At 39.3% G+C, this 27,947-nt stretch overlaps 1 protein-coding gene across 1 annotated transcript; it reads left to right on the forward strand.

The window, feature by feature from the left end:
* Window positions 1-395: 395 nt before the first annotated feature.
* PCOLCE2 (procollagen C-endopeptidase enhancer 2) lies at window positions 396-27,855 on the forward strand. Its single transcript, XM_075031738.1, has 9 exons — window positions 396-595; window positions 1,587-1,695; window positions 9,607-9,862; window positions 11,577-11,701; window positions 14,797-14,933; window positions 19,717-19,871; window positions 23,594-23,677; window positions 25,686-25,853; window positions 27,481-27,855. The coding sequence occupies exons 1-9, from the start codon at window positions 498-500 to the stop codon at window positions 27,609-27,611; spliced, it is 1,263 nt and encodes a 420-aa protein (XP_074887839.1). The 5' UTR covers window positions 396-497; the 3' UTR covers window positions 27,612-27,855.
* Window positions 27,856-27,947: the final 92 nt, after the last annotated feature.

Consider the following 27,947-nt stretch of genomic DNA (forward strand, 5'->3'; position numbering starts at 1 on the left):
GCCACCTGAGGACAGGGAGCCGGGCGTCGCAGGGGGCTGCGGGGTTTGGGGCCATCCCGCTGACGGGGGGTCGCCGCGCGCTCCTTCAGCCCCTGCGTGCGCAAAGTACGCGGTGCCGGGGGTGCCCCCCGCGGCCGAGGCTGCAGCACGGCCGCCCGCCGCCCCCGGCAGATATCGGGGTGGGGCCGGGCACACCCGGGCCAGGCCCCCCCCGGGGGAAAGGGGGAGCCGGCAGCGCCCGCGGCTCCGCGGCCGCGCAGCGCCGCGCCCCACGGAGGGAGGGAGGGAGGGAGAGAAGGCGGGCGGGCGGGAGGGCGGCCCTGCCCGGCCCGGCCCGGCCCGGCCCTGCCCTGCCCTGCCCTGCCCCGGGGGCGGAGGGCCGCGGAAGCCTTTGCCTCCTCCCCCGGCCCCGGCGCACACGGGAGGAGCAGGCGGCAGCCGGAGGAGCGGCTCCACGGCCCCAGCCCTGCCCCAGCCGCCGCCGCTGCCGCCCGGAGATGCCGCCCGCCGCCCCGCGGCCGCCGCTGCCGCTGCTGCTGCTGCTGCTACCGCCGCTGCTGCTGGCGGCGGCGCGCCCCGCAGCCCCGCCGCACAGGTACCGCGCGTCTCCCCGCGCCCGGCTGCGCGCGCCCCCGCCCCGCCCCGCCCCGCCCCGCCGGAGCGGTGCCCACCGCGCGTCCGTGGGGTGCGCGGGCGCCTCCGCTGCCCCCGGGCACCACCCGCGGGGGTTCCGTTGCCCGCTACCGCTTCAAGGGAGGGCGCGGAGAGGGGCTTTTTTCCAGGGGGACGGGCCAACTGCGAGAGCAGCCCCGTGCAGCGTCCCGTGTAAGACGGCGCGACGTAAGGCTGTGACAGACCCGGCGTGCCGCTACCCAAAGCTCGGCAGGGCGCTCGCTCACCCTCGTGTCCGCAGCGGGAACGCCGTGGCTCCGCGCAGGGGAGTTCCGGGACTCCCCGCGTGTCCGCGCAGCGCGGCCGAGACCCGACCTCGTTCGCCCCGAACGTCCTCGCACCGGCAAAACCGGGACGGAGGGTTGATGCGTCGCCAGGCTAGGGGGGGCAGGACTGGCACGCGTGGTGGGTGAGGGTCCTGGGGGAGGGAGAACTTGCGAGGCGGCTTGCTCGATTAAAATACCTGAATTCAGAGCATGTCAGGGCGGAAAAGAAAGGAATTAAAAGCTGGTTTTATTGCTGTGCTATTTTAACTACTATTCTATAGACTATAAAAAGTCATTACTAATGACTTTCTAATATCTTTTTTATTATAATAGCAGTTTGCAATGCTGTATCACACCACCACACCTTCCATCTTACGAATTAAAAAAGGAGGGAAGGATAACAGTCTGTGTAAACCCAGAATTATGGTCCAAGTAGTTAATTTTCTCTACACCTAAAGTCAGCGTGTTAAATTGCACATTCTATGCCCATAGTGAAATTATGTAAGTAATGAAACATATGTTTAAAGTTAGCAATGTTTTTAAGTGTTTAAGCTGTGTTTTTAAGACAGTCCATGCCGCTTTACTACTACACAAAGAATAAATGAAATCTATTTAAAAATTAAGCACTATTTTTCCTATTATTCTCAGGCCTACATTTACATGTGGAGGAGTTGTATCTGGAGAGTCAGGGTTTATTGGGAGTGAAGGATTTCCTGGAGTCTACCCTCCAAACAGCAAATGTACTTGGAAAATCACAGTAAGAATTTTTAATATCACAAAATCAGTGCTGAAGACAATGAAGAGCTATATGTTGTTAATGCCAGTGTTTTATATTGGATACCATGTGTGCAATAATGAACTCAGTAACTCAGAGCAGCTCAACTATCTGGAGCTTTTTAGGGTTGCTGTAATATGATAATAGTGGCTGAAATAGAACTGATCTTGCCTAATGTCAAATTTTCATTGACTTCCATAGGTACACCTCTAATTGTTTTAAACTAACCCACTTGAAAGCAAACATCTACCTTTCCAGTCACTGCAGAAGGCGATAGTTAGTTAGATCACATGAATTAAAGTAGAGCTTTGAGGTATAGATAATGAGAAGCAAAATTCGTTGGCAAGAAGACATAGAAAAAGTTTCAAACAAAACCAAAAAATTCAGGCAGGTTTGCCTGTAGTGTGCTAATAACAGTGTTCTGCCAGCCAGGATGTCTGGGGTATGTCATACAGCAAGCTGACAAAGCAATAGGAAAGTGGTGTTACATTGACAAATGACCATGCGAAAGCACGTGGTATGATTGATATTTTGATGCTGAAATGAGACTGTAGGGCAGAGACATCGTATTCATGGACAGCAAATGCCATTAAACAACTAGGACTAAACACTGCACTGCTGGATGTGTCCTTATTCACAGACTCAGAGAAGGGGATTTGAATGAATGATTACTTTTCCTCACATCTGCACAAATTAAGCCCTCCAAAATTGCCCACCAAATTTCCTCTCCATTTTTTACGCACAGTTCACTAAGAACTCTTCTGACATTCAGGCCCAGAATATGGGCTTTGCAGAAAGAAAGAAGTATAAGAAAGCATAAAAAAATAAATTAGTCTGTGCATTGATGGGATCGCTAAACACAACTTCAGTTCAAAGACTGTGTTACAGGCTAGGTGTTGGCAGTAGAATAGGATGTCAGAGGATAATTGTGTCCTGCGACTATAGAGATGCTGATGCAAAGCAGGAGACATTGATCTGTTTACAGTGTTGAGTTAAAATGACTCTCGTACCAAACAAATTATGTAATTTTAATAATTTTATCTGAAGGATACCAGTGAAGCTGCAACAGTTGCTTTCCGCACCTTTATGTTGCATTATTATTAAGGCCACATTAGAGGTTACCTTCAGTCTGTGACTGACTTTATCATAAGTATGATGTGAAATACAGCGTATCCTCATAAATAAACTTGCTTCCTGCTGTCAAGGAGCTGAGATTACAGCAATTAGCATGGCCCACCTTACAATCTGAAGAGCAAACGCAAATTGCATTTGGAATCATACACACATGCCTTAAATAAAAGGGAAAAACCTCCAAAGTTAGTTTACCAATATAACTCAGTATTAGATCTTCAGAAGTTCAAAATTGAATCTGGAGGGGAATAATAATTTTGATTACAACAGCAAAAAGTTTTTACCATCAAAAAATCTGGGTTACAAATGCAGGCAGCACTGAAGAAGCATTTACTGAAGCATCCCATGGATCTGCCCTTCATCATATATTGGGGGTAGAGGGACAAGAGAACAATTGATTGTATTTAAAAAGTCCATACCAAGTGGTTTCATTGCAGACTTAACGTGGCTGTTGCCAACAAGATGTGAGCATCCAGGTTAGCCTGGACATTTTGACAAGCATTACCACAAAGCTGTAGCAGAGCTGTGTCTGCACTTGGGCTTTACTGACCATGGGAGGAACTCAATGGCTTCTGGCATTTCCTGATTGTCCTGGATCATCCTGACTCCCACTTTCCTGCTGTGCTGCCATTTACTCCTGCTCTTCAACTGCTGCATACCTGTTCTCTGTAGCTCACCCAAAGCCAGAGAAGGGCTGCACAACTGTAGCAGTCCAGGCTTTCTTGTGCCCCCACCTCATTTAACCCCTATTAGACAGCGTTGTTCACTAAGATAAGCTGATTTTTATTTCCCCATCAACTGTGTAGAACACCCTGTCTTTTGGATGCACAGGAAGGATGTAGGGAAGGCAAGGACTACAAAACTTGCAAGGCTAAGACTGCACCCTCTTTAAAAAGAGGATGATTTACCAAACTGAGGGAAAGTGGTACACTCAAGGGTCTGGTTAGCCTGAATTTAAACAACAAAGTCCTTTCACCAGATACTGCTGAGGCTCAGAATAGCTTGCAATAGCGCCCAAGTAAGGAAGCCAGTTACACTGCCATGAAGAAATGTGCTGTAGTTACTGTTAAACTTCCTCATTTAGCATCTGGTCTTAGAAGGTGACTAAGACTTTTTGCCTGTCCGTTTTAGCCAAGGGCTGTGAACACCTTCCTGAAAACACTCTGCCTAATGCAGGATCTGACAAGTCTGCAAGACTGGAGGAGACATTGATTCAGTTTGCATCTGGGTCACAATAAGCATGAAGCTGTTGTTTCCTCAACTACAGGATCTCATAATCTATAGAAGAAATCCACAGAGAGGCAGAGTGACAGCTAATTCATTCTTTAGAAGAAAATAGGTTTAGAAAATGTTATGGGTAATACAGATAAAGCAATGTAGCATTCAGGTATCAGCTGAAATCCTTCCAACTGGTTTGCTAAAGCTAGAAGAGTCTCTCTAACTCAGTTATGGTTCTGTTATTTCAAGAGACTGGGACTTTTTCAGCTGGCTAAAGAAAACAGCTTCTCTATTCTAAGAGCTCTAAGAAGTGTTCAGCCCATGCTTGTCATTATATTACAACCTTGGCAGACTACCCAGCAGCTTTTAGCTGGCTTTGCTAAGAAGTCATTTGTACAGCTATTTCCTTTCCTATAGTAATGTATATAGCTTTATCTAAAATATGTCATATACATTTACTTTTAATACTCTGTAATCCTTCTTGGCCATCACCTCACATAAATGTGTCACGTAGTCCAAGAATCTGGACTGCTGTCCTGTGTTTTTCTGGCAGACTGTGTAGTTCCCATAAAACTCTAACAACTTTATGTGCAACAATAATACTGAAGACTGTCAGAGTTATGTAAGGTTATATTTTTATAGGTTCAGGAGCTGTGTTCCAGCAGGTTTGCTGACAATAAGCAAGGTTTGAAAAATTTCCTTATCAGAGGAGTTAGGAATCTGCCCTGGGGGAGTGAAATATTTTAAAACATTTTCTCTATGTTTTAAGCATTCATTTTCCCATATCATTGTGAAACTGCCCTTCCAGTACAGAACAGATCTTTACGCATGGTTGTATTGCCAGAAAATAAATAGCTGAACAGGATCTAGTGCCTTTGTCAGGGAGAGCAAGCTAATACGAATTTTTTTAAAAAATTGTTCCTTTGTGGCTGGAGAGAATGGAGCTAGGGAACAAGCAACTAGGCAGGAACTGTGGTTCTTCCCAGGATGTAACTCCAAATAACTTTCACATTTATTCTCAGCAGAGAGAAATAATGTGTTTGGCTTGCAGGTAGCTGATGTATTTTTCAAGTCTACATAGGACTGCTATGGCAAAACATAAAATCAGCATTTTGGTATTAAACATATACCAAAATATATTAAACCCATATACAATATAAGTTTAAAAATAAGGCAAAAAATTTTCTCAGTAAGTTGGCATTGAAGGGTTTTTCCCCACCAAAAGATTATTTTCGAAGCAAATAAATTAAACCAAGTAGTTTTGAAAAGTGTCACAGTTTGGGAATCCTCCCCAGAAACTGAGAGCGGCACAATGATGAAGAGGGCTTTGTGTTCAGTCAGAACAACAACAGAAAAATAGCTTAACTACTTCAAATATAAGTGAACTTTGATTAACATTATATGAAATACCTGCAATGAATGATAACCAAAAAAAATCCAGAGACCTTATTTTGTGGTGGGTTGTATATATAAAGTAATCACACCCTTTTGAAGAAGTTAATAATATACATGGATGATTTTAGAGAATTACGCTCTAGAAAACCTCCCCCTAAAAATTCAGGGAGTGCTATTTTCCTTTAGCTTTCAATAGGAGTAAGCCATCCCTCACATGAGTTTAGCGTCCTAATTTATGATCCTAAAGAAGTTCATAGAGTTAAAAGTAAGAAGGGAAGCAGAGGGCAAGTATGGGTCAGTCATCCTCAGTGTGACAAGGAGAGACAGAAGCTGAAGTGCCTCTGTCATTGAAAGATACCAGCTGGATGGATAAAACAGAAAAATAAGGCACACCCTGCAGGGGAAGCATCACATATTCTTCCTTCGACTCTTCCCTCTTTTTTTTTTTTTTTTTTTATTTTTTTTTTTAAATAAAAAACCTGCTGCAATTCCTTCCAATTATTCCTCTGAGGTATCCCATCATCTTACTGCATCAGGCTCGGATGTGGCTCAAAGTAAACAATACTGAGTCATGCTGGCCTTTGCTTTCTCCCCTGTGTTTCTTATGGAGCAATATTTTAGATGTTCTAGGATAAACATTAGCAGATTTTAGCACATTATTTTTCAACATTTAAAAAAGGGAAATGGTAGAAATGAAAGAAAAGTATTGTTTTGCAAAGATGCCTGTGTTTAGGGTGGGATTCCTTGGGAGTAGCTGCAAACTGGAGCGGCTGCTGCCAGAATGTGGAACCACCATCCTCTGCACTCTTGAATGTCATCTGCTCAGATCACAAACTTTTAATTGATTGAACATGCTGGAACAAATTTGTTATTTTTGTGAATAATGACAAATACTATTTTAATAAGCAATAACATTATTTTATAAAGTAATGGCAGTACGTAGTGACTGTGATTAAGGGCCCCAGTTCACACATTTCCGTAAATGACTTACCTCCCCAAATTCAGCTAAATGTGAGCAAGGATTTTCTGACAACTAAAATCTGGAGTAGGCTCCCTGTTAAACATTTGTGACCATGTGGCTGAGTTTTTCCTACACATTTTCTTACAAACAAAAATGAAACAAAATTTAGAAACTCAGTACATCTATGGGGAACAGTCTTGGCCAAGATCAAGTAGACTGAACTAACAGAAGCTAGAGAAATTAAAAACTGTAACAAAATATAATTAGATAATGTAATGTAGTACAGTATAACATGGTCAGTGGTGGAGCAAGAAGGAAGCATACAACACTGCCCAGAATTACTTATACCATGCAACAGAGAACCCAAGACTTGAGTGAATGGTTGGCTGGCAGTTCAGAGTTTGGCTGCTTTGCCAGAGTCCTCTCCCTCTTGAGTGCAGGTCAGTCCCATGTCCTGGATCCCCATGCCCCACTTGGGGCAGCACGAGAGAGCGGAATACCTGGGGGTAAGACTGAGCACCTTAAGGCTGGTGTGAGCAGAGCAGCGCTGGTTCAATATGCTTGTGGAACAAAGCTGTCAGTGAGCACCCATCAGCATTACTGAGGGATAACCACTTGGCTAAATCTGAATGCACTTCTTACAAGGACAGCAAAACCCCCTTTTCTTACCTCAGAACCAGCCACCTCTCACATTTCAGCTTCCTTCTTCAAACTCTGGGAGGAAGTAGGTGTCTTCAAAGAAGCAATTCCAAGCTGAGAAAGTAGGGAAAAATCTCAAAAGCACTGACAAATCTATTTAATCTAATATGGTAGAGCAACTTCTACTCAACTTTCAGAAACAGTGGAAGGAAAAGGGGAAACTTCTTAAAGATGGGTAAGTTGTAGCAAAGCTGCAAGACATTGTAGCGGAAAATGTTGGACAATCTTAACTGTAGGCATAACAGCTCACTGTGTTCTAAAACATGATAACCTTTAAAGGTCACCTCATTTGGATCCTGTTGCACAAATCTAAGAATAATGAGTGTTCCACCCCCAAAGAGCGTATGTTATTTTACATATGTATTTCTGGAAAAAAAGGCTGCTTTAACTGCCTAAATCTGACTTTATCTGGCTAACTTTACAGCCAGCATTTTTTGACTGATTTGTCTGGTCACATAGAGTTTGTAGTATAACCATAAATAACATTCAGGTCTTCTGACAGGAATACTAAATTCCTTTTAGCCCTTTTTCTGTTAAAATGACCATGTCTTAATGCTTCTTAGTGATTCAGATTAGAAGACAAGTGACTGCAATAGCAAGAGATTTAGTTATGAGAGCAGTGATTCAAGGAGTCATATTGCTTTCACAGAATATCTTACAATATGACCATGTGTCTGTACTGGCCTTATGCTGACTACATATACATGCGGGTTATTTTCTGATACCAGTTATAGGGCTTGCTCACTTCAGTAGTATGAGTTTTAAACCTAACATCTGGTTTTAAAGTTTTCTAAAACATAGTCATCGTGCTTTGGAATTTCTGGGTAAGATTAGATGAGTTTTGTGGGTTTGATGTAGTAGTAGTAGTAGTGATGTACGTCAGCCCAGGGGAACTGAATGCATTTTTGAGATAACTTTGTACTTAAAGGAAAATACTCTGAAACAAACAACTGGAACTGCAGTGGGGCTGGTCAGCCAGTGTGTACGTGGGCCCTGGGCAGTTGAAAACAGCTCATGCAAAAGTCTCTCCTGCTGCAGAATCAGTATCGGCACTGGACATAAAAGCAGCCACATGAACGAGTAATCTTAACATATCTACAGCACATTTTTCACTACATCTACAGCTACTGCCTGTATTCGTATCTTCTGTGGGTTAAGTAGTCACTTCCATCTATAGCATTTCTATCTATACCTGAACAAGGCATTTTTAACTGTTGAAACTCACAACATCAAAACACTGTTTGACAATTTCATATAGGAACAGTTTAGTTGTAGTCTCTCTCAAACTGGTGTTTTAAAATGAGTCACTCTTAAGGAAGGAAAAAATTCTTGAACTCTTAAATATGGACTTAATGCAGATATATTAAGTGTGTGTGATGTATTTAAAGCAGAAAATAATAGCAATGTCTCAGTAAAATAGAACAGCTGCAATTATTTTAATAGGTAACCATTCTACTGGGCTATGAACTGAATGCAGATAATTATACTCTGCCTGTCTAGGGTCCCGCTATACTTTAAAATACTGTTTCCCTTCTTCCTGTCCTGTTACATAGCATTGAGTGCTTTGTTAGAATAGTTTTCACTTCTCAGTATGCTGCTTATTCTCCTAAAAGCTTGCAGCTCTATCCCAGGAAATGTTCTCCTCCTTGTAAACTATTATGCTCTCTTAATTTACATCCTTCTCGGTACTCTTGCCTCTTTCGCAATGTCTACAGATGCAGATGTGTAAGAAGATTTGCCCTGTCTTATCTTTCCTCAGATGTTTCAGAAATCAAAACACTTTTCTGTATTGAGGACACCCACTAATGGTTCTTTTGAACTCTCTGTTTATAGTTTTACATATTCTTTCCAAATATAATTCTTTCACTGCAGCCTTCAAGCTAAATGTACCCATATTAATATTATAAATAACTAAATATTAGGGTTGTACAGCATTAACCATAAATTTTCCCATTTTATTTATAAATCTAAGTTGTGTGTCAGTAAATAAAAAAATTCTTCAAACTATAAAACTTTATGACACAAATCAGCAAGATAAGAGAGACCATTTCATTTGCTCAAAATTGTAAATTGCTTGTTCCTTTTTTTTTTTTTTTTTTTTAAACCATATTAATCTCATCCTCCTCACCTTACTTGGTGACAGGGAGCTGCATGGCTGATCGCATCCTTTCAGCAGAAAATAAGAGAAATATGCCAAGCTGAACTGCTTGGTGATGGTATATAATAAACGACATGACCCTGGCTAGACAATACTGTGGATCAGGAAGAAGATAATGGCAACAAGAGGTGGCCAGAGCTTTGTTTTTATGATTGATCCAATATGATTTTAAAAACCACTCTGCCTGGAGCATAGTAGACAAAAAGAGCTTACCTGGTGAGAAGTAAAGGGTATGAAAATACTCATGCAAATGGTGTGATCAGATAGGTATGTAGTGTCAGTCACACTTCAAGACACATCTCTCCCTCCTTCCCTCCCTTTCTCTCTGCAGGTCCCAGAAGGAAAAGTGGTGGTTCTTTCTTTCAGATATTTAGACCTAGAAAGTGACAACTTGTGCCGATATGATTTTGTGGATATATACAACGGCCATGCCAATGGACAACGCATCGGCAGGTTCTGCGGTACTGTGAAACCAGGTGCCCTTGTATCCAACAGCAATAAAATGTTGGTGCAGATGACTTCAGATGCAAATACTGCTGGAAGCGGATTCATTGCAAAATTTTCTGCAGCAGAACCACATGAAAGAGGTAATTAACAATTATGTATGTGTCGAAGATAAATACAACTGTACAACCCTATGGAGAGCCATATTAATGCTTAAAAAGATGTGATGCCAGAGATATTAGGGATTGTGCTTTTCAATGTATTCGTTAATTATCTTGCTTAGCAAGTAGCTAAGTATAACTCTTTGGCCATCATAGTTAATCAAAGTAGTAAAGAGGAGGGCTAACTATTTTAAGAGTTGTGGAAGAACTGCACGTAGTAGCAATACAGTAATGGCTAGTCAATAAAATGGCAGATGAAATTCAATATAGATAAATGTTGCAAATAAGGGGAAAACATCCTAACTTTATGTACAGTACAACGGGCTCCAAATTGACTATTACTGCTTAGGAATGAGATCGTACGTTTGAAATAGATAATTTATGAAAACAATACTTAAGCATCAATCCAGTGCTCAATAGGTATCAAAAAAAGAAACAGAAACTTAACAATTTTTTGAAAAGGGAATAAAGACCAAACAACAACAACAACAAATTACGCCACTATAAATCCACAATGCATCTACATCTTGAATACTGTGTGCCATTCTGATGTTCCTATCTCAGAACAGGATATGATAAAACTATCAGAAGCAATCAGAGACAACAGCTATGATAGAGTTAAGGAACATCTTCTACACAAAGAGAAGCTGCACAGCATGAACGTCTTCATGCTGGAAAAGAAGAGGTCAAGGGGAGTGTAGGAGGGGGCTCTAAATTCCTGACCAGTATGGAGAAAGTGAATAGGGACCACAGTCACTGTCTCTTCTAATACAAAAACCAGATCAGCAAGTGGCTGCAAAGGAAAGGAGAGCATGATTTTTCTCAGTGAGCTGTTAAGTGGTGGAGTGCTGTGCCAGAGGACATTGTGGATTGTGAATTTCTACATTGGTTTAAAAACAAATAGAAAAACATATGAAAGAAAAACGTGTTAGGTCTTATTAAATATAAAGGCATTGCCTTGTGCTTGGAAAGACCATGAACTGCGAGAGGCTGGGAGGTTACAGGGAGGTGGTATCACCCTGCTGAGTGACTCTTCTTCAAGGCTTTTGCTATCAGCATGATACCGGACTGGAGAAGTTGTTGGGCAGATGCAGTGCAGGTGATGAGTAATTTATTAGTCCTTCCAGTTATATCCCCATATTGATAACTTCTTGAAAGATACATTAAACAACTGTAACATGGTAAGATTTAATTTAATAAAGAAGGTTCGTAATCATATTATAAATAAGGATTACATACCCGATGTAGCTTTGTAATTTGGGACTGGGAGGAGGAGATATGGAGGGAAAAACTCTCTCCGTCATGGGCTCTCCACGGGCTGCAGTTCCTTTGGGAATGCCCACCGGCCCCGGCACAACTCCCCCGCGGGCTGAGGGGATGGCTGCTCCAGCACCTGCAGCTCCTCCTCCTCTGACCCTAGTGTTTGCAGGAGTATCTCTCACTCTTTTTTTTACCCCCCCTCTTTGTTTACGTCTGGCATTTCCTGCCCTTTATTAAATAAGTTTTCCCAGAGGTGCCACCAGCTGAGCCGCAGGGCTCAGTCACGTCCTGTGGTGGGGCCGTGGCAGAGGCAGTCGGAACCGGCTGGGACCGGCTGCGTCTCCCTCACCGAGGGCCCTGCAGTAAAACAAGCCCATTACACGGGTTACCCGCACCCCTGTAGCGCTCTGGTCAGCACGGTACGCTGTACTTGCAGGGGATCAGTACTGTGGGGGACGACTGGAGAAGCCGTCGGGGTCCTTCCAAACGCCCAACTGGCCGGAGCGAGACTACCCGGCGGGAGTCACCTGCTCCTGGCACATCGTTGCCCCGAAGAACCAGGTAAGGCGCTGCCATCGCGGCCCCGCTTCCATTACCTGCAAGGACTAACACCTCATCCGCAGCCTGCTCGCACCACAGGCTGCCTGCGTTACACTGAAACAGTAAGACTGCTCTCTGGCTGAAACGTCAAGTTGGGTACGTGCAGGCACACCTACGCTCCAGCGACACCCGCCTTCCTCTCATGTGTTACGTGGCTCGCTCCGGTGACTCCTGCGCTTTCTCAACATTGTATGTCCTCCTCTGTGCACTGATAACGCTCCCCTAAATTAAACTTTTTAAAGCATCTGTGGCTGGTGAGACTTTTAGAACAGATCTTTTTGAAGATGATTTTGTTAATTTAACAAAACATCATGCAAATTAAATTAGGGGAGGTGAGCATCTCAGGACCAAATATGATGATGACAAATGCTAGGTTTAAGTCTAACAACATTTGTAGCATTTTCGCCGTTGCTGCAGTTTGCTATTGAGGCACCCAGGCAGAGCTGATTGAATTTATTAAAAGCAGAAATTATTTTATTCTGCTTACAGTACAGGGAATATATTCAGACGTGTCCTGCATAGGGATTTTCAACGTACATTTCATAAAGTTCTATTTATTTCATATTTTGAAGGCTCCATCTCATAACATGCTTGCTTAATTAGCCAGATGCTGTCAGAGCCTATGTTACCACTTCATTAAGACCTGAAGAGATGTGACAGCAGACCAAGAGGGCTCATTTGCCACACATGGCAAACACAAGTGTGTTCCCTACACTGTAGGGCTAATCTCAATCCTAGCTTCACAGTTTCTGGTTGTTGCTGAGCCATCTGCTCTGTACCTTGGCAGGAAGTCTACAATGATTGAACGTTTTGGTCGCCAAGCATGTCTGGTAGGTTGCTTTTCTTAACCACGTCCAGCTTTTTTAATTCCTCTACATGTAAAGACAACTTTCCTCTTAATCTTCTGCTCATGACCATAATCCTCCAAATAAAAAGAGCTGCCCCAGATAAATATATTCTTCAGATCTTTCATACTTTTCCATTTACCAAGATATTTTCTCCCTTGAACTGAAGCAGTATGTCAGCTTAGTCCTTCCTGTACTCCTCTTTAATCCACATTCCTTGCTTGCTAGATACAGGTCATTTAACAATCCTATAGATAGGCAGTGATTTTTAAAACCTTATCTGTAAACTGCAGATTACTTTGGTTCTTTCCAAATAGCTCTAGATAAGCATAAAAAACTTCTTCTAATCTTGTAGAGAAGATTTGAGAAAGGCTATATAAGCATAAAAATAAGGGCATTATATCCTGTGCCTTCAGAAGATCCTGTGCCATGAATCTACAAGTTTCTGAATATATATTTTTCATGTAACACAGTAGTGGTTGTTTGCATGCAAATGAGGCAAAATTTTGACAGTGACAAAAGCCATTTCTGAGGAAGTAGTGAATAAGCATCTCTCTTCAAGTGCACATGAAAAGCTGTTCACTCTTCCATTTGCCAAAGTTTAGGTGCCGTTGTCCCTACCTCCGTTTCACAAGCATGTGAGCAATAAAACAAGGCACTCTTTTGCTTCTAATACAAATCAACCAATGATTACTTCATTTATTACAGAAGATGGAGGACCTTCTCATGATGGTGAAGAGCTTCTATTCTATCATGAAATACTTCTTTATTAGTGCAAAGTGAACTTATGAACAATAGTAAAGTAGATATTATGGCCTGCTGTTTTGCATGCTATGGAAGAATTAGCATTTCTGCTCCCAGTTGCATTACTACTCTCTATACCATCTTTTTTGATCACAAGCTTATTATTCAGATAGGTACTTCCATTTAAAGTGCATTTTTTCATCACAACAACAAGGTTTTTGAAACAAGCCTGTTACTCATCTCTGAAACCAAGTCCCCCTAGGTTACTCATACTTTATGGGAAACAAAATGATACCTTACACATCTGAATAGTGCAAAAGCACATCCAGGCAAAACTAAGACATCAGGTGATAACAGGCTATCATTACTATGAATGTAGAACAAGATCATTTTTATTATGTCAGTAAATCAAAGTGTATGCAGTGTACAAATGACTCCTTTTTCTTTGTACTGTCTCAAAAGATTTAATATCATACTTGTTTGAGATAGACCTTTAAAGACAAATCCTGCATATCTACAAATCAACACAATTCAGCGTTGTCATTCAAGCCTCATTTGTGCTACTTTATTTAAATTTTTTAAAATACTGTTGTGCTTCATATAAAGGAGCAACCTAAATGCATGTATTACCTCTGTTTCAATCATGCCGTTTTGTTGTATTTTCCTTCCTTGCTACACACAGCTGACAGAATCATATTACAGGACTTTGTTTCAGAGTAGTGAATTCCATTTCTGTTTTCTTGTCCATTGTTTTTCTTTCTTAAGTAGAAAAGTCCATAAATACAGGTCATATTGGAGATAATAGCATCAGTACTGGAAATACCAGAGTTATACTAGTTCTTACTTATGACTTGTAAAGCCACAACATTTATGGAAATTGTGTATGGAAACACAATTCCTTTAACTACTTACTTCCTCTTGCTTTTAGTCTTACTATTTACTAATTTTCTTTCTATCAGTATTTTTGTTTCTGACTTTTTTATTTCTGCATCAAGTAAACACAGCACTGGCAACCACAGCGATTCAAACGCTGCTCTTAATGAAGTCAGTGAAATGGTGCTTACCAACTTAGCCCTTACTTTTTCTTTAGCGTATCTTGAACAATACAATGACACTAAAAGCCCCTTTTCTGTAGTTTAGATTTGTTACAGTTATTTTAAAAGCAACACCCAACACCTACGATCTCGTTTTCATTCACTCAGAAAAAATAACTTTATCAGAGGTTACTTGCATATATTTGAGAACAGAATATTTTATAGAAGATTAGAGTCATATGTTGAACTATTTACTGGAGAGAAGTCACGTGGATTTATAATACTTTACTGCACAATTAAGTGGATTAAGGACTTTTCCTTTATGGAAAGAAAAATCAGTTAGTACTTCATATGAAGAGGTCACTTACTGTAAGAAGCACTAAAAAATTCTGCATATCAAAACCTTAATGAGTTATTTACACTTTCCCTGCAGCTAATAGAGTTAAAGTTCGAGAAGTTTGATGTGGAGAGAGACAACTACTGCAGATATGACTATGTTGCAGTGTTTAATGGTGGGGAAATCAATGATGCTAAAAGAATTGGGAAGTACTGCGGAGACAGTCCACCAGCGTAAGTAACTTTCTTAAATTATGAAGAATTTCACAACCACTATGTGTCATTTTGCTAACAGTTCTCTGTACTAGGCTTCTGAAAGGCTTTTATTCTTTTTTAAATTAAATAATGACTTTTTGTACCTTCAGTTGAAATTCCAGGAGTTGCTTACTATCTTGTCTCTCCCTAGGTTTTCCTTTTTCTCTCTCCGTCCCTGACTAGCCCTGGCTCCAACGTGTGTTCTGCCCTGTCCCTCGGGCCTCATTAGGGCACTGTCTAATAACACCAATATTAATGCTAATGCTATTGATAGTGGTATAATACCAATATTAATGGTAGCTGAATACTAACATCACTTAGTATGTGTGTTTTGATTATAGATACTGAAGTACAAGGATCCAGCTGAACTCTCCAGCCCCTTGGCTTGTTACTCATTTTATCTCACTCATTTCCCCCTCAGCCACTGCCCCTCTGCTGGGTCCCTGGCTGCTCCTTGCATCGCTGCTCACCATCTCTTCCCATCTCTGCCAGGGCACGTTCTCTCATGGCACAGACTGCTTTCCTGAGCGTGCTGGGTAGCACAGAAGGCTTTGCTATCAAATTTCTGCCCCCAAACCCCCTCAACACCCCCCCAACCCCCAACTGACCTATGCCCCAAAAACCAACCCATCCCTCCAAGCCTCCCACCCCCAAAAACTACTCCCAACCCAGCCAATGGCAGTGCGATGATATAATCAGGTCTAGCAATAGTGGATCATAATTATTTCCCCCCAAAGTGTAGGTTTTTGGGTGAGGCTAGTAATTTTTAGCTCTCCTTTCCCATTCTTACTCTTCCATGATGCTTCTTAAAGCTGAGTAGCTTTAGAAGATGAAGAGGATTCATTTTGTTTAAAAAAATACAAGCTATAAAAAAAAAAAGAATACGTGGAGGTGTGTGACTAGACTTGCATCTTAGAAGTGGCAACTAATTGTGGTACAGGGGGAGGAGGTGCATGCCTCAGTCTTTCTAAGCATAGCTTGCTAGACTGAGATTTACTGTGAGGTTTTTTTGTGTTTTTGTTTGATTGAGTTTTTTCAGGTTACGTAGTATACCCTCAGGAGACAAGAGGGGAGGCAGACATTCTGTAGGATGTTTTAAAAAGTCTTTTAAAAGATTTTTCTTCTCCATGCAGCAGCTATGCTATTAATAGCATGACAGTGCTAGAAATAGAGTAAGCTTAGGCCCATGGAAATTAGAAGGTTGGCAAGAATTTAATTAAGGGTAGGGCTGCACCTGAAATATATTAACTTCAGTTTCGTTCAGCCACCTTAGGCTTTTGGTCTTGAGTTACACATTTCTTTTTTCCTTTTTTTTTTTTTTTTTCAATTTGAAACTTTCTACACAAGAACATTTATTTTCAGGCCCCCTTCTTGTAGTAAAGTTAAAAAAGCTTCTCTATAAAAAGATACTGATAACAGAAAGTCTTATGGGTGAAGTTGTTCTTTAAGTGCTAGGTCATTCAGGCCACTAAAATGATGCAAGAGGCTAAATTCTAGCTGTAGTTATACACATAATCACTTCCTTGTTTTAACAAAAAACTTCACTAACAAAAGTAAACTATCTTTCCATATTGTCTCCAACCCAAAGGCTTTGAGATGGAGGGAGATTCTGCAAGGCAGAGTTAGTATTGAGTCCTCAAAGCAAGGAGGTAGGTCAGTAATCTTGGACATTCAGTTCCACCTCTTTGCCAAATGACATTCAGAATTTTTCCATTTTTGCCTCACACGTATTCATAGCAAAGTGACTTCATACTTTATAGCTTAGAGCTTTACCTGGAAACTACGATGAATTGTTGCCTTGCAGTGCTGTGGCACTTGGAGTGACTGCAGGTGGACTGAATGGGTCTCCAAATGGGTGATATGTTTGACCTGAATGTTGTAAGCATCTGTATATATTCGATAACAAATCACCATCATCTGAAGTAAAAACACCCTCCCAAAAGGAATTCTATTGCAAACACTCCTTTTTCTTTAGGCAGAATAAAAAAAGCAACCAGCAGATGACAGACCTTATGTTACTTAATACTTTGTCACCAGGTAGACAGGTATTCCATTGATGAGCATAGCATGAGAACCTCCTTGTGACTTATCAGATCCATCCCTTACAACTCAACTGTTGCTGCAGAACAGTAAGGTATTTACCTTCAAGATACTGGGAAAAAACCCAAACAACCCAAACCTAACAGAATCTCATATAAGAAACACTTAACTACTGATGTTCTGTACAAATACCTTCAGTTCCTGCCATGGGTGTTTTGTTGTGCACAAGTCAGACCCAAAGCACTGGAGCAAATGGACTTGCTTCATAATTGAACAGAGTTTAAGCCAGAAGCATGATTGCAGTCTAGTTTGATTCAGTCTATATGCAAGTTGTGACATTTCAGACCTTTTCCAACAGAGGTAAGAACTGAACTCCATAAGATCTTGTCCTTCCCTTGGTTCTCAAAAGGCAGCAGTGAACAATACCCCTTACGGATGAGGCTGGTGGCCTCCAGTCCCTGGGACTTAACCGCCTCTTTCCAGCTAAAACCTAGCCCAGCTGTGCAAGTATGTTTTGCACTGTCAGGATCTGGTCTTGGCTGACAGGGCAGTGCAAAAGGAAGAAGTGCCAGTTAGTCCTGAGAGGCAACCAGGTGTAGCTTCCTAAACCACCTCTCAACTGTGGCTTGGCATTTATCTCCACAGCATGTCAAAGCTGTAAATTGGTCTGCCAGACCCTAGTGGGCTTCAAAATATAGACATTTTAGTATGGACTTTGTGCAGCAGGCAAATAAGGGCAGAATACTGGGCTCAGAGCCAGGCCACATAGCTTAGAGATGAGATTTCCTGTTACAGAATGTTAGAAGTGTCCTGAAAGCCAATTTTAGGATAGCATTGCTTCCTAACCAGAAATCCAATATAGAGCTTGAACACAGTCACTTTCCCTTGCAAAGTTGTATATAGGCAGGTTCTATATCCAGTGAAAGGGGGAAAGTGTGGCTCTTGGGGATTTTCCAGTAGCTCTGCAGAATTCTCATCATAATTTATCTGCTGGGTTCAGAAAAACAGTAAGGACAAGACCAGTGTTGTAAAAGAACCCAAAATCACAGTATGTAAACTGAATTGTGAAGCAGGGCTTCTATAGAATATTAGTTGCGTTTCTGACACAGTAATTATGCAAGGTGGAACTCATTAACCAGCAGACACAGATAATGTAACATGGCATTCTGTAACAGAAACAGTATACATCAGAAGTATGAGTAAAGTGGATACCTTGAACTCATTTGGTTGTTGCAGAGATGAATTCAGATCCAACTGCAGACAAGCAAGCATACAGTGTAACTACATACCTGATTCCTAAATACAATTACTGTGAAACATAAATGAATGGTATACATAATAATCATAATTTATTAGGAGAAATAATTACTCAACCCCCCCCACCTCTCAGACAAAAAGCCTTTTTTAAAAAGACAAGATACACAGACTAGGTCAGATTTTTCAGATTTGGTGCTGTAGTCCTGGTGTTCAGGAAGCAGAACAAAGCTCTCAGGCAGCTGATAATCAGTGCCCTCCTACATCCACAGCCTGTGTCATACTGCAGCAAGAAAAGTGTAATCTGTGCAACTACAGCGGCATGTGTAAACCTACAGAATTCCAGATAACCAGGCACTTACTTTTGGTTATGTTGGACTCAGCCATCAGAGTAAACTGACTTCTGAAACACCTGCCAAAGAACTGGGAGATGTTCAGAAGTTTTTACTTTAAAGGCCTGATTAAATGTTTTGAAAAACTCCTGCTCATGAACTCTGTCAGACTTGCTGGGAAGAAACAACAGTCATTTTAGTAAAGCTACATCTTAAGCCCACTTTCTATTTTCCTCTCTCCCAAACAAGATTCTTTTGACCCTATATTTTTTTTTTTTCCTCTCTCCAAAACCTGTGTTTTTGCTTGAAAAATCTGTGTTACTAATGATTAATATTGAGACAAGGACTGTGGAAAACTCAAAAGAATGAGAAGTACTGCTTTGGCTAGACTTGCATTCTGTACAATTTTCTCTAACAGTCTTGAATGAAGTCTCATCGCACTACATCCACATCCAGAGGCAGTTAGTGTCGCAGAAGGTACTATGCGGTTTATGAACTGAAAACTAATACACTGAACAGTGCTTCTTCATGACATTTCAAATCCTAGGAAAATAACTCCATTAGCTCTTCAAGGCCTTGGTAATGAAAAATCCAATCATTGACAAAACCCGACCCCACAGAAATAATAACCCAAAACATTTTATTTTTAGTGTTTTTGTCAAAAAATTACAGAATCCAACACTGAATTCATTTCTTAAGGCCTTCCAAATGTGTAATATGTTTTTCATTAAACAAAAACAAATTAAAAAAACCCAAAACATTTACTTACCTCTGCTACATACTGAGGATTTATTCAATATATTTTCCCACTGTATTAATCTAGCCCCTTCTATTCCATGGAAGCGAAGTCTGCAATGAAGTCACACAGAAGAATTTAAAGATACTCATATTGACATAACCTTCAGGAATCAGAGGTTTAGATGATTCATCAGAATGAGTTTCACACTCAGAACACCAGTGTCCTATACACCAGCAAAGAAACATGTATTTCAGTATTAGTCTGGGGGCAGATACTGCATTCAGACCAATAACTGAAGTGAAGCGCTCTTTCTTTTTTTTTGTAAGAAGAATGCTATCAATGCTTTTTGGCTTTGACATTCAAAACAATGGATTTTTATTTTTGTTTTCTATTTCAGGCCTATTCTGTCTGAGAGAAATGAGTTGCTTATTCAGTTTTTGTCTGATTTAAGCTTAACAGCTGATGGTTTTATTGGCCATTATAAATTTAGGCCAAAAAAGTTACCCACAACTACAGTTCTGCCTACTACCACAACAGTCCCTGCTACCTCAAGTAAGTTTTACTGGCTTTATTTTATTTCTTAGAAAAACAAATTATTCCAGGATGAGGAGAAGGTTATGGGAAAATGTAATAGAAAGTATATTAAAAATTACAGTTTTATGATTTGTTAGTATTTCAAATGTTGAAGGAATGAATTAAAATTAATATACTCAAAGGAGTATCTTAATATATTCAAGGAAGAATCTACTTAACATTATTAAAAGGAAATCTACCCAGGCTAGAGTTCAGTGTAACAGTAACTCGCTCCAGCTGAGAGAATTTTCCTGTCTCTTCTCAATTTTTGACAGTTAGCTAGCAAATGCCATAGAAGAATGGATAAGCAAAGTTATTTTGTATAAGTAGTTCTAAATATTTCAGGAAATAGTTTTATTTAAAGGAGCTCTTTCTTCTAAACAAGTTAATATGTACAAATCTGACCATATTTTTCTTCATATAGTTATTAAGGTCAAGCAAAATTGGTATGGAAGCCACCTGAGCCCTCTTCAGATTCTGACAACATCCTGTCAATATGACATTCTCTTAGAATTCTTTTTATTTAAAAAAAAAACAGGGATTGGAACTTATAAAGAAATATGTCACACTAAAAATAAGTTTCCTTTTATATTTAAGACTAGACAGCATATATGAAAGATCAGAGGAGGATTTCTCTGAAGGTATTGCCAAAACTACCTCATTACTGAGATACTGAAGGGATAAATTCTTACAATTTCTATAATCTGAATGCGAGATATTTAAGATACAGTTATAGCAGAAAACCAAATTATTTATGATGTTTTTGCAACACATAACCTGATTTGTACTTAAAATGCATCAAAAGTCAGGACAGCAATGGCCTGTCAGCAGGAGGCCAAGAAACTGTGGTGCTTAAACACTGATAATGAAAGGTATTTAAAATAGATGAAAATAAACATTATAAAAATGAAATCACAGTGACCTGGAAATCATTCTGATGTGACTGCTACTCTAGTAGTAAATAATTCAGTTGTTCTTCACCATAAAGCACTTCTTAACGAAGTTGTTAGTTCAAACATTTGGTCTCAACTAATCCAGGCTGTCAGGTATCTCACACTGCATTTGTGTTCAGGGTTTCGCCATTGAGTTTTGCTCTGTGAGCTGTTTGTGTGTGCACAGGCAAAAGAGGTGTACTTTACTAATGAATTCCAAATCAATTTTTATGACAACATCAGTTTTAGAAAATAAAAACAATGTAAAGTAATCTGAGAGAGGACAACAGAGGAAAGGTGTTCAAAAGGACTGGTCAGGCAGACAGAAACAAGAAGTCCTTTCAGTGTCTGATCAGTTATGCATGGTGTAGGCATTTCTGATCTTAAAAACAAACCAAAGCACACCAAACCTCTACAGTTTAGTTAAATTTCTGATCATTTGCATTCAGAAGTGTCCAGTTCAAATAGACTTAGCTTATTATCTTGCAAATCAGACCTGTTCAAACTTGCACAGAACTCCAGGCATTAATAAAATACTTAACTTTAGTAGGCACTTTCAAGAATTACCTCAGTCTCTATCTTACATAAAAATATTAGTACTTGAAGAAATAAATAAATGCAGTACAATACATTAATAAAAGTAATGAAGATTAATCCAATACATATGATTAAGTAATAGATTTTCTTATTTCATTGGATCAAGTCATGCATTTGTCTGTCAATATGGGTACATGCAAAATGGTAGGCAACTAAACTTTTAATTCAGTTCTTCTCCAATTCATATTTTGCTAAAATACATTAATTGTCTGTACAAGCAATAGGCAGCCTCTACTGACAAATCATAGCGAAGTAAGTCACCAACCAAAATTTACTAAACTCAAAAGTAAAACTCAAAAGTGTTAGCACTAGAAAAAACACTGGGAGGACCAAACAAGAGTATTTTGTAATGCATAATCCCCATTTTAAATTTAGAAAAATCAGAGCACCTCAATAAATTTTTGGCAGCTACCATACTGGCATGCACCTGTGACTCATCTACCTGCTACATTTCTTATCTTCCTACTACAGACACTGAATTGAAAGACTCAAGGAACATTAAATTCTTAGTTTTTCTTGTGCTGCATGTAGCATTGAGATAGAAGGTACTTGCCTGACCTAGCAACTGACACTGTGAGACAGGAAAACTAATTAAGTGGCATGGCACTCTGCCAAGTGCTAACTGTAATTTGAAATAATAATTTGAAAACTTATCATTTAGTTTAAAGTTCTAGGAGCTGAATATAGTGTATTATTTCGACATTGTGTTCTACACAGAAGTCACTTTATAAAAAGCAACTCAGCATATAATTAAAAATATTTTTAGAAAGGCACACTGGTAGGAAAGAACTATGCAGACACATCAAAGCAACAGAAGTGATGGCAGTGGGAGCTTCACTCACATCACCGTGTAGATCTGACTGCAGGGCTGAGGCTACATCATGTAGAATATGAATAGATATGCCTCCATAGACACAGTAACTTGCTCTTCAGAACACTTCTCCTTGTGGAAGGCATTTAACTTTCTAAAGAGTCTCACTGAATACAAATCATGAGAAGACTGGAGAAGAAAAAAACAAAAGAACAACAAACCCAAAATCAACAAAAAATATGGGGTCCAATTTTTAAACTTTGGATTTGAAAGGCAAAACAATGAGTATGCAGATCTTCTAACAGTCATGGGTGTAACACTGAAGACAAAGTAATTTTAATACCATTCAGTTGAATCTCAGAAACTTGGAAAATTATAAAAAGAATCAATTCATTCAATTAAAAAAAAGTACAAGTATAAATTACTGATTGGAAAATTAGTCAGAAGTTCTTTTTCAGTAAGTATAGGCTGAATAAAACTTCTGCAAAACTCTCCACTCTAAAGAAATTAAAAAAACGCAAAGATATTCATCATAACTAATTTAGTTTTTCTTGGAAATTAGGGTTATGTAGGGGGTTTGGTTTTTTTTTTCATCTGTCCATCTCAGCTCTATGTTTCCCATAATTATGACATCATTGACCAATTCCAAACAAATTTGAAAAGGACATAAAAGCCTTAAAAATACTGCATCCCTACACATTACATAGAAAGGGTTAGCTGAGTAAACTATTAATAGAGACTATTAATATTCACCCAAGGAGGAAAAAAATTAACTTGTTTATAAACAAAGCATTCAACTTCAGAAAGGAAATGTCAATCCCAAATATTAGATACTTCAAACATTACGTTGTGTTTCAAAATGTCATCAGTAGAAAACACACAGTACTACATGTCAGGAAGCTATGTGAAAAATTTAGAAAAAAAGTCAGGAATTTGAACTTTGATCTCTTCTATCACAGTACAGTAATTTCAGATAAAAGGCCACCCCCTCCCTCTGAAGTGTTACTGTAACATAATGTTATGATACTTTAAGTCTACTGCTAAGGCTGTATGGCAACAGCCAACAACACTAAATAAGTTACATACTTAAGATCACACTGCAAACAAATGTAAATTTTCTGTAACATCCCATTCTATGAGGTCACTAGAACAGATACGTAGCTGAGACACATCTGAAAAGGTGATGACTGGAGGTAATGGCAGAGAAAAGGAATATTGTTACTGTGGTGTTCATCCTTTGCAATACCAGATCACTGCATACATCAGGATTATTAATCTTTCTTCTTATTTTAAACATACTGCTTTGCATTTGTATCAAATACCTCATTTCAATTTCAATTTACTTATTGCTCTTCAAAAAGTTGTGAAACCTACAGTTGCCCTGTGCCAGCAAAAGTGTAAGAGGAGTGGGACTCTCGAAAGCAATTATTGTTCAAGCAACTTCGGTAAGCAAGCAAAGTTTGTTTATTTTTAATTATTCACTTGGCACCGTGTGTTTAGACTCATAGGAATTTTACCAGATGTAGTTCTGAGTTATCATTAATATATAGGCTACATTTTTACACTATCTTATGTGTGTATCTGACATTAGTATTGGTGTTTCACTCAATACATTCTTGGAGATATTGCGAAATAGGCACTGCACATACGTCTGAAACAAACACACTTTCTCAATCTGAAAAGCAAATGACAATGTAAGACAACCTCCTACAGGAAAGTATTGATTCAATTACTGTAGTGTCATCTCATTTGTCTGTAACCAGCCAATACACGTTTTATGCTGTACCTGCAGACTATTCCACAATTCAGTTTATAGACTTCCAAAATATTTTTAAAAGAAATTAGAAGGCATGGAAGTTTACAAGCACTGCTTTCTGTACAAGGACACAAATCACTCAGGAAAAATGACGTCCGCTGTATATCTGGATGGCATTGTCACTGCTGATTTATTCAGTTATGTCTCAGAGTATTTTCCCATATTAGTCCTGGAAGCATTTTTAATCCCCTATAGCATGCCTAAAAATTTGATGGGACAACTTCCCCCCCTCCCCTTTTGTTTGTTTGTTTTAATCTAACTCTGTAGTTAATCCCATGCGATTTGAGGAAATCTGCTGTTTCAGGAACGTGGGGGCAGCTTTGCATCATTTTGCTAGAAAAAACAGTTGAGGGCTGTGGCTGTACCCTAAAGCAGAATGGAGCCACTGCAGCATGACCCCTTACCACTCTTGACCACCAGCCTGTTTTAATTTGCAACCAGTATAGGCTGGCCCAAGACCAAAAGAAGCAGGTAGGAAGAAAACCCCAAAGGTCTCCTCTTACTGACCATACCTCAGCTCTTGTGGTTCACAGTAAATGACACTATATAAAACTTGTTCTTTTTCCTTTAGCATCAGGGTAGTAAATCACATTCTCCTCTCTCACCTTTGGTCAAATACTTGAAACTTTTCAGTCTTTTCCATGGCAGGAGTAAGAGTAAGAATATTTTATATGCTACTGTGAATGCAAGTGTATCCTAAGGTAAGAACAGAAAGCGTGCCGTTTGTAGAATATGATTTAACTTGCTGACTTTATGAATTTAGAAAATAGCTATTTCTCTTTCATCGTGCATTTGATTTTTATTGTTTCTAGAAATGTAACTGCAATACCCAGCGTTTTAACATCCACAGTTCTTTTTTGCTTGAACTTGAACATTCCTATTTAATGAAAAGCTCTGGATTAAAGGAAGATAATGCACAAATATACAAACGCCTAACCCAAAATGTGGATTATGCAGATTTGTAAAATAAATCTGGCTGCACCTACTTGATAACTGAAGATCTAGTTGATCCTAGGATATCATAGCTTATTTACAAAAGGTGATCTGAGAAAAAAAAATTGTTAATACCATTTAGCATTCCCTTTTGATAAATAAAGATGGCCTACAAATTAATCTAGTCATCCTAGGAAAAAAATGGTATCTGAGAGGTCTTTGGGAGATATGATGATCTAATCTGTAGTCTAAATTTAACTGAAAGTGGCAAATTCCTGTCAGCGTCAGGCCTCAGACAGATCAAAATCTAGCTCCTCAGGCATTAACTATTCCCTGCTACTCATTTGAAAGTGTCAGAGAGCTGGGAATTCAGGTTTTGGCTAGAACATTTTCAAATCAACTTTTCCACTGTTTTAAAATTAGTCATTAAAAGTAGTATCAAATTGTACTTTTAATTGAAACTATCAAAACCTAGAACTGAGCTTGCAAGAGACTGATATGTTCTAGGAACAGTTTTGTATTTGGTGCCACCAAAATTTATCAGTAGTGAGTTATCTATTACAGGTGACACCCACATTTTTAGTAACTGTTTCTGGTATTGTTTGTTTCCTTATTATGGACTAATATACTTACTCAGTTTTTACAATGCCTCAAAATGTATGTCTAAAAAGTAATAAAAATGTATCAAATGTCTTTTCTTCTAGTAATAACTGGAACTGTAATCACAGCAATAATGCGGGCTGGCAGTCTGCATGCGACAGTATCAATCATTAATGTATATAAGGAGGGAAATTTAGCAATTCAACAAGCTGGCAAGAGTATGAGTGCCAGGATTATTGTTGTATGTAAGCAGTGTCCTCTCATCAGAAGAGGTAAGTACACAAAAGTAACCACTTTGTGTGTTTATAAAAGACAACAGTTTTGAAAACTGCTATTTGAAATACAACCACAAAAATCAGTAAAATTACAGTAACTGTTACTATAATCAGCAACTAATGTTATATCAATTTAAGATAAAAATAACTAGTTATCCAGGTTTATATTGCATTTTTCAGTTTTAATTAAAAAGGATTACGCTCATTTAGATCAAAGAAGTTAGAAAACTTTTTTTTTTTAACCCACATGATAAAAAGTAAAATCTGATTTGGTTCTCTCAATTGAAGCTTAGCTAGATTTTGTTTTTACGTGTAACTATTTTGGAGCTAGTTTTCATACAGTTATTTAGAAAGGAAAAACAACAGCATGCTACATGTAGAAGAGCAGTACATCACAGCAAATGGCAAAAATCAACATTTTTCCCTGTTACTTCTCTCCTGTATATATTTACATCTTTACTGTAGAAATACTAGTAGTATTAAGCCCACTGTATCTGCAAACAGACAGTATTTCTATAGCTATCTTAAACAGTATTATACAGAGATCAGCCAAGATAATTTCCAGTTACATGTAACAAGGGCTACCTGTATGGCATTGTAAGAAATACTGAGACTATTTTTCACTGGAGTAACTAAGTAAAAAACAAAACAGTTTTCCTCTGCCTCCTGAGTAAACAGGTAGAACAGGAGAACATAAATGGAACCATAGCAGGAAGCAGTGAAAAAAATTTAATAAGCATCAAAAACCCCTGATAACATTCAGGATACTACTGATATTTAAGCATATTAATTCAAAGTGGGTAGTACCAAAGTGAAAAATCTTTGTCAGAAACAAGCTTTTGCTTTTACCTTTAGTTCTCTGGAAATCAGACATCTGTCTGGAAGACATAATAATATCCTTGGTGGAACACATTGTCTCCTTTTAGGCAGACCGCTAGCTCCAAAGCACACACTTCTGTTTCTTGTCCTAAATCTCCATGAATTATTTAGTAGCCATTACATATCATCTAAACTTTTCTGCTTATACCCCTATAATACCACTCCTTCCAGCCTAAGGTCTTACAAACCTCTAACCCTTCTAAGCCATAAAAATAGGCAAATCCATCTCATTTCTCCAAAGCCAGGGCTCATCACACATTAAGTCACCTTGCTTGCCTGAATGCCTCTCTATATATCTAGAAAATGTTTATGTCTTTGGGGGAGGAAAAGGGAATGAAAAGACTTAAGTGCATTATCCTACAAGCTGAGGAAATGAGAAAATATTCAAAATGAATGAGACACATTCCACTTTGGGTGTTAGTAGTTAAGTTGTCCAGTGTTTAGACTGCACTTCTAATGTGTTTCGGACTCACTTGACAGTCTACATTTAATAAGTATCTCCTATATATTTAATTATGTAGTAGATACTTAGCTATATATCTACTTGATTTTTACATAACTGTACTTTATTGTGTAAAAAGCATGGCAAAGATGGGTAAGGAAGTACATGCTTTAGGTAGAAAGAAAAAAACTTTTGAAGGCATTGGTAACAGAGTGCAAATGAGTAGAGACCGCAGATAAAGAACTATACTTACCAAATCATATCCCGGATTTCTGTCTTGTAATCTCATGCTCTCCTTTGTAGGTTTAAACTACATCATCATGGGCCAGGTAGAAGAAGACGGCAGAGGCAAAGTCTTTCCCAACAGCTTTGTCATGAGTTTTAAGACTAAGAACTCAAAGATCCTAAATGCCTTGAAAAATAAAACATGTTAAAACTAAACTCTGCAGCTGCATTCTATCATCTCTCTTGAAAAATAATTTTCACTTAGTATAAGTCATGAAAATACAACTGACTGTCAACACTAAGACCATGCTCACCCTTTCTCCCCCCCCCCATCCACCTAAGCACACCCTGGCACAAAGTGGTATCCATTACATGTACAAGACAAGAACAGATCCTCCGAAGTCTTAAAGCCAAAGATTTGCCGCACAACCATCTGGTCTCAAACATACCAAATTCCAATTACTTGGAAGCTGTTAATTTATAACTGTCCAATTTTTTAAGGAGTTGTGTATGTAAAATAAGAATTCTAAGTGCAATATTTATAA

This window comes from Buteo buteo, chromosome 7, assembly GCF_964188355.1.
Source record: "Buteo buteo chromosome 7, bButBut1.hap1.1, whole genome shotgun sequence".
Classification (NCBI taxonomy): Eukaryota; Metazoa; Chordata; class Aves; order Accipitriformes; family Accipitridae; genus Buteo; species Buteo buteo.